At 37.7% G+C, this 11,213-nt stretch overlaps 1 protein-coding gene across 4 annotated transcripts in view; it reads left to right on the forward strand.

Moving 5' to 3' along the window:
* The window catches only part of rbms1a (RNA binding motif, single stranded interacting protein 1a), a 50,622-nt gene extending 43,059 nt beyond the window's left edge, over nt 1–7,563 (forward strand). For all 4 annotated transcript variants that reach the window (XM_057838151.1, XM_057838158.1, XM_057838162.1 and 1 more), the window contains exons 11-14: nt 118–219; nt 321–389; nt 492–566; nt 3,451–7,563. In XM_057838151.1, coding sequence (XP_057694134.1) covers nt 118–219; nt 321–389; nt 492–560 — 240 coding nt within the window. In that variant the 3' untranslated portion in view covers nt 561–566; nt 3,451–7,563. The remainder of the gene's footprint in view (nt 1–117; nt 220–320; nt 390–491; nt 567–3,450) is intronic.
* Nucleotides 7,564–11,213: the final 3,650 nt, after the last annotated feature.

Consider the following 11,213-nt stretch of genomic DNA (forward strand, 5'->3'; position numbering starts at 1 on the left):
AATTCACAAATTTTGCTTTGTTTGCTGACAAACAGCATAGGCTAGATATGAACTAAATGCTCAATTGGATTTCCATGTGATTGTTAGTAAACGCCAGCTGCTTTCTGTGTATTGCAGGCTCCTGTGATGTCTCCCTCTGTGGATCCATCAATGTCACTGCACCCTACGACTATGATAACTCAGCAGATGGGTCAGCTGTCCCTAGGAAACACTGGAGCAGTGAGTGGACTTGTACAAATCCACATTTGTAGTTTGTTACTTCCTGTCACTGATTCTGAAATATTCTTTAACCTCTTATCCTGTTTTGTTTTGTTTGACAGTACATTGCAGCCAACCCGGGGGTCCAAGGTGCTTACATGCCGCAGTATCCGCCTCTGCCGGCAGCACCGGTAGGTTTACACTACATTTTTTAAAAGTATAGCACCTGATCTCATTCTTTTCCATGTACACTTGCTACATTAATGCATGTCCTTTTTTATATATTTATAAAGGAAAACGGCACGCCACAACAAGTGGATTCTTCCAACAACTCGTCCCCTTACAGTCAACTGAGCAAGTAACCACAGGTACATGTCATGATTTATTCTTTCATTAATGTAATGACTTCTTGTCTTGTTACTGTAATGTCTAGTTAAGACTAGGGTTGTTCCGATCATGTTTTTTTGCTCCCGATCCGATCCCGATCGTTTCAGTTTGAGTATCTGCCGATCCCGATATTTCCCGATCCGATTGCTTTTTTTTTGCTCCCGATTCAATTCCAATCATTCCCGATAATTTTTCCCGATCATACATTTTGGCAATGCATTAAGAAAAAAATGAATAAAACTCGGACGAATATATACATTCAACATACAGTACATAAGTACTGTATTTGTTTATTATGACAATAAATCCTCAAGATGGCATTTACATTATTAACATTCTTTCTGTGAGAGGGATCCACGGATAGAAAGACTTGTAATTCTTAAAGGATAATGTGACTTTGTATATTGTGATTAAATATTCCCATCTAGTGGATTTTTATGAGCTTTCTGTAAAGGATACTGCAGCCATTTAACTTCTGCCCAAATGCATGATGGGAAGTGCAACCTTGTCTGTGCGTAATGGTACCAATTGATATATCTTCTCAGCGTTGGGAAATAAAATAGGGTGTTAAGAAAAAGATCAACTACTACCTTTCTTCCCCACATTGCTTCCCACGATATTTCTAATCGTTGAAAGAGGGATTGTAAAGGCTTCAGCCAATTAAAAAAAGGCTTCAAAGGCTGCCAAAATTCTCTCTACTTATTTTACGTTGCCTTTTAGCTCTATGTATACGTAATACGGTGCCATTATACATTGAACGCGACAATGCGTGAATGGGTAGTGCAGCGCATGCTTTAATTGCGTTAAATATTTTAATGTTATTACCGCCATTGACGCGATAAATTTGACAGCCCTACTTTAAGCCAAAACTAAAGACTCTGGATTAGTGTAAGACATTTTGTCTGTAACGTTAAGTACAATTAGAAAACGATGTAATTTATATATATATATATATATATGTATATATTAAAAAAGGCATGTCCGATATTTTTTTGCCGATACCGATACTTTGAAAATGACGTGATCCCGATCGATCGGGACATCTTTAGTTAAGACTAAACAAAATGTTTATATTCATGCTGGATTTATGCTTTTTTTAACACAGGTTGTTACACTATTTTGTGCTTTGACCACTAAATGGCGGCAGACTATTAGCTTGACACTAAATTTGACCAAAGAAGAACAATGAAAACAGCTAGTTTTTCCAAAATCCCCCAAAAACGATTATTTGAATAGTTTATTAAATACAGATTATTTTTTGCTGTTTTTAATTAGTCTCTTATTCTGCTCATGTCTAAATCAATTGTTATTTACTGTTATATTGCTTAGTGCTGTCAAATTTATCGCATTAACGGGCGGTAATTAATTTTTAAAATTAATCAAAATCAAAAATATTTGATGCATTTAACGTATGCGCAGAATGACCCGCTCATGCATAACCTCAAACAGATTACAATGACGCCGTTTTTCGCACATTTGAGAGCTAAGAGGCTGAGAAAGGCAGTGGACACAGGCGTTCAATGTCCCGCGCTGTTTATTAGCATAAGCTTCGGCAACTCCTTCACAACAAACATAGGTATCATTTAGTGAAAGCACAACAAAAATAATATTCCTATCTCTCAAAAAATAATGTTCACAAAAAGAAAAGCTAGCATTCCCGATCAAAATAACAATGCAAAATACGCATAAAACTTACTCAGACTTTGATCAAACTCTATTCAAAAATTTTGTTTAGCTCAACAAATACACTGGATGGCAATATTTAGTCACAATATACAAACTATCAGTGGTCTCGTACAGTAGAGCAAATAAGTATTTAGTCAACCACTAAGTTACCTTCCACCCATCTCTCAGGGTGCAGACAATTTAAAAAACGTGTGGCATTTGCCAAGGCCCACAGCCTGTCTAAAGGATGGACGCTGGAAGAGTGGTAAAAGGTGGATTTTTCAGATGAATCTTCCATTTAAATACACAAGTTGCCGCAAATATTGCAGGAGACCTACTGGAGCCCGTATGGATCTGAGATTCACTCAGAAAACAGTGAAGTTTGGTGGTGGCAAATGGAAGGCAACATAAATAGTCTGAAATATCAACAAATCTTAGCTGACTCTTACATTCTTAACCATAAAAAGGGACAAATTCTGCAGCAGGATGGTGCTCCATCGCATACTTCAATCTCTACCTCAAAGTTCCTCAAGGCAAAGAAATCAAGATCCTCCAGGCCTGGCCAGCCCAGTCACCAGACATGAACATCATTGAGCATGTCTGGGGAAGGATGAAAGAGGAAGCATGGAAGACGAAACCCAAGAATGTTGATTAACTCTGGGAGGCATGCAAGACTGCTTTCTTTGATGTTCCTGATGACTTCATCAATAAATTGTATGAATCCTTGCCGAAGCCCATGGAAGTCGTACAAAATATTAAATTTGGATCTCACAGCACCACTACTTAATTCCCTTATGTAACATGTTTTGTATTTGAAGTACATTTTTTTGCTCAATTTTCACACTACTTTCTGTAGGCGACAAAATTTTTGTCTTGCCAAAATTTGACCTTTGTCTTCAATAAATGATAAATCTTTTTTCAGTAAAACAAATATATTTTTGTACATTGAACATCATTTGGGAGGGTCTTAGCTTTCATATGAGCCATTTCTGAAACCAATTGAATCATTAAAAGTCAGGTTATTAGCAATTGTTTCTACAAACTGGATAAGCGACAAGACTTATGTCAGGGACTGTATATTAACTTATTGGCTGCCATTTACGACTCTAGACTTCCAATCCATTTTAACTGGGAGGGGACGAATGAAGGAACTATAAACGGTTAACATTTTTGTTTCTTTTTCTATGTTTGTTCTTTTAGGCTCAGCGATCCCTCAGCGAGCCAGAGGGTTGGTGGGCGTGGTCTAATGACATCACCGTTCTAGCAGCCCTCTCTGATTGGACCAGACACAAACTTTTTTGCACAGCCCTTATGCTTGTGTTGGAAAACGAGGACCGTGAAAATGCACTCAAGCAGTCGGCTAATCACAAAAAAAAGATTTATTTTGATAAGAAACAACAAGCTCTTCAAGATTTTCTCTTTTTTCAAGAAGGATTCTCCAATTCCAGAGGACACCCCTCTAGCTCCGCCCCCATTCTCCACAGTATGATGTGATCCGACATGCATGAGATTGCCATGTTTTTCCCCTCCACCGTTCTAGGTTTTTATGATTTTTTTAGCCACCCCCCCTGCAAAACCTGCTTTGCACTGACTTTTAAAGTTAAAAAAAAATGTAGGGTTCCACAGTTGTCACAGAAATCACATGCTCGAAAGAAGTGACCACATCATCGGAAAAGGTGCCTTCCTTAACACCATCTTCCAGCGTTTCTCATTGAACTTATCAGGTGTCATATTTGCCATTTCCATCTGATTGATCCCACACGGAAAAGTGTGTCGCTATCTAGTCTTCTGGTAGCAATAAAGACAATGAGAGTCCCACGGCAATACTGAAAAGGGGTAAAAGAATAGTGACAAACTCACCAAGCGTAATCCTTACTCTTCTCCTCTGTCTTTTTTATTTTTATTTTTATTCCTGCCGAAATGACATCTGTTCGACGTGTTTTATCCTTTTTTTTTTTTTTTTCCCTCTCATGGTCAGTTTGACCGGTGATCTACCTCATGGTTCTGAGTCCACCGGTGTCGTTGGGTTTGCAGGTAAAGCCCTATTTTTTGCACCGGGGTGGATGAAGCAGAACAAAAGCCACGCTCGGGGAGCTGGCCAACTCGGACTTCAAGCGTTACGTCTTTTTCTTGCTCGCCCGCGCTTTGGAAATGTTGTCACTTTGCTTCACCTTGATTTGTCAAGTGTTTTGTGTTTTTTTTTCTCGACAATGTGAGAGTAGTTTTCATGCTCCTTTTGGAGCACGGGTGTCAAACTCACTTAGCAAATAGTTGGTTTTCATACAGATATATGCTTATTCACTGCCATTGACGGCGATAGACGTCCAATACGTTTGAACTGGGTGTGCTGACAGCCCTCTCAATTCAAATGGACGTCAACTAGTGACAAACTAATGTATATTCTAATAATAAAATATGAATTCAACGTCTAGCAATGCGTACAAGGTGTCCCAAATGTTATGGTTTAAATTATGATTTGGGCAGATTTGATATCAATTTCAGGATGAACCTAAAATACAGTGTAACATAGACCTCACTATCAGTTGACGGGAAGCGGGGCCTATTTTCAAAAACTTAAAATTCAAATATTTTCAAAACCAAAGCCGCTAGCAACTTCAAACCAAAACATACACCTCCCTTAGGCATATATGAGCCTTCATGAGAAGTGGCATCCAAAAATTCAAAATCGTTCCCTAATAAAAGCTCGATTATTATTTTTATATAAGTATGACAAAACTTAAAATGGCCATAAAATTTGCAGATTTTTACGCTAGATGCACAAAAATAACCAAATGCAGAGATAATCACCTATATTTTCAGGATGAATAGCAATATTTACCATACCATATAAGTTTTTGCCCAAAATAAGGACATAAATGTATTAGTGCAATTTGGACACAAGTTTTCAACAGCTAATAAATCACTCAATTTTCACTTCAGAAACGTATACTTGAGAAAAGCATGCAGAATCATCTTAATTTTACTCAACAAAAGCAAATTTTTGATTTTTTTTTTTTTATATACAATCACAACTTACTTAGGTTGAATTCCGATGTCACTGTTGCCTCACCACGTTTTGTCGTCTATCTGGCCCTTCTCGTTTTTAGATTGAAATGTTACATAGAACACGTAAAAGCCATTTTTTTTTGTATGGATGCAGAAATGTCTAAATTACAAGTTTTTTTTTTTTTTTTTGCCCAAAAACTGGCAGTTGGCCAAAAATTACCTGATTATTTGAATGTTAAAGTTACACTATTGTGTATGGATACAAAATCCAACATGTCGGCCATTACAAAACAAAGAACTTTCAAATTGAAAATTCTTGTAAATAAATGCGTAAATCCCAGCATTTCTATGAATATGAACGTAAAACAGCTTAGATTGGGCAGTTATAATTCATTTCACGTGAATATTTCGAGCTAAAGTTAAGCTAATTTTTTCCCGCAAAATTTCAAAGTGCAACCTGGTGCTATTTCATATAATAATTACTTTGAATCCTCGACCAAATCACTCTTGAGACACTCGTGCCTGCTTGTATGCACTAAAACTTTCGTCCTGTTTCCACCTAAATCCGGCGTTTTGTTTGAGTTTATCGCAGTGAAAGCTTCCAAGTCGCTCTGCCTGGCCCGGCCCCCTACGGGAAGCCGTGACGCAGTGTCTGTAGGAGCACTCTCGTCAACTGATAGTGAAGTCTATGAGTGGAAATACAGTTTCCGTGCAAGGTTATTGTCATAATGGACAAAATGACAAAAATTAGACTTACAGAAACTAGAAGAGCATTCTGAGAGAACAGATTTCTGCCTAAGCAGCCAAATTCTAAGTGTCTCAATCGCTGACCTTTAACCTTTGACCCATTCTATAAAGTCACCTACTTTAATTGAAATAGGATAATCTGTTATCAAGTTATTGTGAAATTCCTTTCTGACCTTTGTGACCTATGACCTCATTACCCTTAAATTTATCTCATGGACTGCCATTGATCATTTGATCGCTGCGATTAATTTTGCAATTCATATATACGTGAATTGTAACGTAACAAGCGATAATGGATTAAGTATATATCACCGTCATTGGACCTGAAACATCATTGGCAGTGAATGAATTAATGATCTGTCAAATGATTTTTTTAATTTATCAATTTGATTAATTTGTTGAGTAATTTTGGAAATCTTCGAATTCTAACATTACCGGTTCAAATGATTGAGCATCTTTGGCACCGTAACATGATCATTGGCAGTGAACGAGTTAATCGCCCCTTGTATTCATATTACAAACATATCCTGCAAGTTTGATAATCCCCTTATTTGTTCTTGGACTTTCTTGAACAAAAACAACTACTGGAAGTTGTAAAGTACTGAATTATGAAGAGTTGGACATACATTAAAATTTGTGCATTGAAAATTTGGACAAAAGTTGATATTTCACCCCCCAAAAAGCTAGAAATACCAAGAACTCAAGTATTTTCCAGGACTTTTGATTTGAAATTGGTAAGACCTGATTTGACTATTAACTATTTTTATAGTTTTGTCACAAAATCTCTGATGGAAACCAAAACGAGAACATGAGTTTGACACCTGATTTAATGAATTAGTTGAGTTTAGCTCCGTCAGTCTTTTTCAGCAAATAAATGCAGACTTCCATGCGTTTGTTTGATGAACCTTAACATACCACTCAACTACCACTATCTGTTTTAAAGGTCACTACAGGTCAAACCCTTACTACAGCGGCAGAGTTGCTGTCATTTACTCTTGGCTGCCATTGACGACAATAGACGTCCAATTCATTGGAACTAGAAGCTTCCAATGGATTGGACGTCTACTCGTGACAAACTTGTTTAAAATCCAAAGGGCCACGTGATTGGATCGTCAATGGCATTGAAAAGGTTGATGCAAAAAAAAGTTAATAATCAATTGCAATGAGTGGCACATCTATTTTTTTAATGCGGGATTAGATTCCAAACTGCAATTCGAAGTCACAAGGAAAGTAATGCTTGCTGGCCAGTGCTAGATCGGGTGTTTTGATATAAATTGTCGGCCAAATGTTTGCTTCACTTTAAGTTGTCTCGAGATGAACTTTTCACTATGACACATGAAAAAGAAAAGTCATAGCTACCAAGGTCAGGTTGTACTACTCAAGTACACAATATAATAAGTGATTTCACATTGTGAAATACTTATTGCTGGGGGGGGAGGATTCTTGTACATTTGAACCCCAATGTTCACCCTGTCACCCTCAACTGATTCAATCATCTCCTTGCTCCCTCCTTTTAAAACATTTGAAACCGTGCTGAATAAAAGAATGGTCTTTCTCTGACGATGTAATGTATGCTTTTTGAAACGTCTCTACCAGAAGAGGACGCTGTTCACTCCCACACTGAGAAACCGCATTGAAGACTGATCTAATTTAATCAGCTGTATCCCTTCAGTCAGAAGTACATTAGGTGTGTGTGTATGTGTGTGAGTTTATTTCCCCCCAAACCTTTCCTGCCGCACTATTTGTGGCACACAGCCCCCCCGATAGATTTATGACTCTTAGGCCGGATCTCCCCAACTTAAGCTCCGACTTAGACGCAGTTGATCCCTGAGACATAAAGGCACCAAGCGGTCAAAAGGGATCACAAGGATCGGACTGACAGATTAGCAATTGCACACTCAAAGTTGATGAAATCTAGTGCATGCTGAATATGAAAACGCAAAATCATAAAACCTCTCTTACCACTTCCGCCCAAATTAACAGAACAGATGGAAATCAGAACCCACCAATTACTAGGGTTGTTCCGATCATGTTTTTTTGCTCCCGATCCGATCCAGATCGTTTTAGTTTGAGTATCTGCCGATCCCGATATTTCCCAATCCGATTGCTTTTTTTTTTTTTTTGCTCCCGATTCAATTCCAATCATTCCCGATAATTTTTTCCGATCATATACATTTTGGCAATGCATTAAGAAAAAAATGAATAAAACTCGGACGAATATATACATTCAACATACAGTACATAAGTACTGTATTTATTATGACAATAAATCCTTAAGATGGCATTTACATTATTAACATTCTTTCTGTGAGAGGAATCCACAGATAGAAAGACTTGTAATTCTTAAAGGATAAATGTGACTTTGTATATTGTGACTAAATATTGCCATCTAGTGTATTTGTTGAGCTTTCAGTAAATGATACTGTAGCCATTTAACTTCTGCCCAAATGCATGATGGGAAGTGCAACCATGACTGTGCGTAGTGGTACCAATTTATATATCTTCTTTGCGTTGGGAAATAAAAGGGTGTTAAGAAAAAGATCAATTATTACCTTTCTTCCCCACATTGCTTCCCACGATATTTCCAATCGTAGGGAGAGGGAATGTAAGGCTTTAGCCAATTTAAAAAGGCTCTAAAGGCTGCCAAAATTCACTCTACTCATTTGACGCTGCCTTTTAGCCCTATATATAGGTAAAACGGCGCCATTACAGATTGAACGCGACAATGCGTGAGTGGGTCGTGCAACACATGCGTTAATTGCGTTAAATATTTTAACGTGATAAATTTGATAACCCTACCTTAAGCCTAAACTAAAGACTCTGGATGAGTGTAACATATTATGTCTGTAACGTTAAATACAATTAGAAAACGATTTTAATTAAAATATATGTATATTAGGGCTGTCAAACGATTAAAAATTTTTAATCGAGTTAATTACAGCTTAAAAATTAATTAATCGTAATTAATCGCAATTAATCGCAATTCAAACCATCTATAAAATATGCCATATTTTTCTGTAAATTATATATATATTCTGTAAAATAAATTGTTGGAATGGAAAGATAAGACACAAGATGGATATATACATTCAACATACGGTACAAAAGGACTGTGGTGGGCATTTCACTCTACTGTCATTTATATCTGTCTATGCTGTCCTCGCTCCGAAGCGTCTTTTTCCAAAGCTAGACAGCTAGTGAACGACGCCTTAATAATTAGACTTCTTCCTTTTTCATCTGATTTATTAATAAAATGGCCTCAAACCATTGTCCTCTTTAGACCGTCGTAAAACTACAAAAAAAAAGTACACAAGCATTGCATTAGCAACAACGTTAGCTTAGCAGGTTCACTAAACATAAACAAAAAGCGTCTCATACAAAAAATATAACATTTCACTTACTAACATAATATGTACATTCTTTACAACAACCATACTTACGGACAAATCTTGTCCAAGGATCATATAAGCACAACATTATCAGCCCGAGACGTCGTGCAGCCATAATGAACTGGAAAGAAAACAATAAACCATGTCGCAAAGCGACCACAAGAGTTCGCTGTTGGACAGCACAAAAAGTCTTGCTGTAAAACTTACCAAAAGGCAGAATACTTTCTGAGCGGGACATGTGCGTTAATTGCGTCAAATATTTTAACGTGATTAATTTAAAAAATTAATTACCGCGCATTAACGCGATAATTTTGACAGCCCTAATGTAAAAAAGGCATGTCCGGTATTTTTTTGCCGATTCCGATACTTTGAAAATGACGTGATCGGACATCTCTACCAATTACCAAAAACCTATCATGACTAGAGTTGGCCGATAATGGCTTTTTAAAGAGTATTACAACATCTGGGGAAATGCATATTTTCCATCATTTATCCATAAACGCATGCCTTTTGGATTCATATCATGCCACTTCGTGTAATTACACACATCGCAACACCAAGAAAATGATAGAAATTCGGATCGATTTCCTAGCTAAAACGATTGGCGGCCGAGATCCCCGAAACTAGCATATTGTGTGCGAGACGTCACAACTAGGAAACACCCAGCTCAGTGCTTGGATCTTGACGAAGTACTGAATGGCGGCGATGATGGCGGACAGTTTTGTTTCTAGTTGCAGACACGAATCCGACGTAACGAACGTTCTTCTAATAGTGATGAGGAGAGTTATGAACCTTTTGTTTTGGGTTATCAATTTGGGCCCAAACGAAAGCCAGTGCAGCCTAATGAAACTATCATTGAGCAATCACACTGATGAAACACCGGCAACGGATCGTGTGGGAAACACCAAATGGTTTGTTTTGCACTTCTCTTTGTGAAGCTGATACACCGTGACCGCAAAATAAAGTAATACATAGAATAATTATCATTTATTGTGCTATCATAGGTTTTTGCTCTGTCAACAGACACAAATATGAATGGGATTAAAGGATTTGTTGTGTATATTTCCCGAGCGGTAATTTATACATGTGTCCAGTCCTGTATCCAATGCGTGATGTTTTTTATTATAAAAGAGTACTCACTCTGGCCATTTCGAGCTTGGCTGCTCCCCTCCTTTGCTGGGGTAGTGGGGTGGTCTCATCAGTGCCAGTCATCGTCCTCTTTCTCGGGACATTGAGGTGGGTGCGCGTGTATGGTGGGCACCGCATCAGCTTTCAGCAGCAATTTCTTAGCAAAACCTGATTTAAATTTAATTTTTAATTTTAATTTAAATTTGTCCATAGTTCGAATAGCTCTCAGGTGTCAAATTCACACCACACAAGGCTGGGTCTGCAAAATTAGCCCTCTTTGCACGGACGAACTTTACCCATTGTCTGCGTAGTCCAGATCTTTTTCTCGCGTTTGGGAACTCATGGGTACTACATTGCGACAAATGGCTATTTGTACACCACGTAGCATGACAGGTTTGAACCATTTTAGCATTTGTTTGACAAAACACGAACGCAACTCTCTCGTCGATAAACAACGATGGCACCTTCCTTGACCTTTTGTTTCCTGGCTGTGACGTCACAGCCCCATTCGGCTGTTTCCGGGCTACATTCGGAAATGTTCGTAATTTTCTATCTATTTTCGATAATTGGTCATGAATGTGATTTATTTTTTGTTAACTTTATTAATATTTGTTATCTTGCCACATGACGGTTCTATTGATATCTCACAGCCCCTTAGTATTATAATTCTCTTTAAGTAATATCCCAATGTTG

The sequence above is a fragment of the Corythoichthys intestinalis genome, chromosome 1 (assembly GCF_030265065.1).
Source record: "Corythoichthys intestinalis isolate RoL2023-P3 chromosome 1, ASM3026506v1, whole genome shotgun sequence".
Classification (NCBI taxonomy): Eukaryota; Metazoa; Chordata; class Actinopteri; order Syngnathiformes; family Syngnathidae; genus Corythoichthys; species Corythoichthys intestinalis.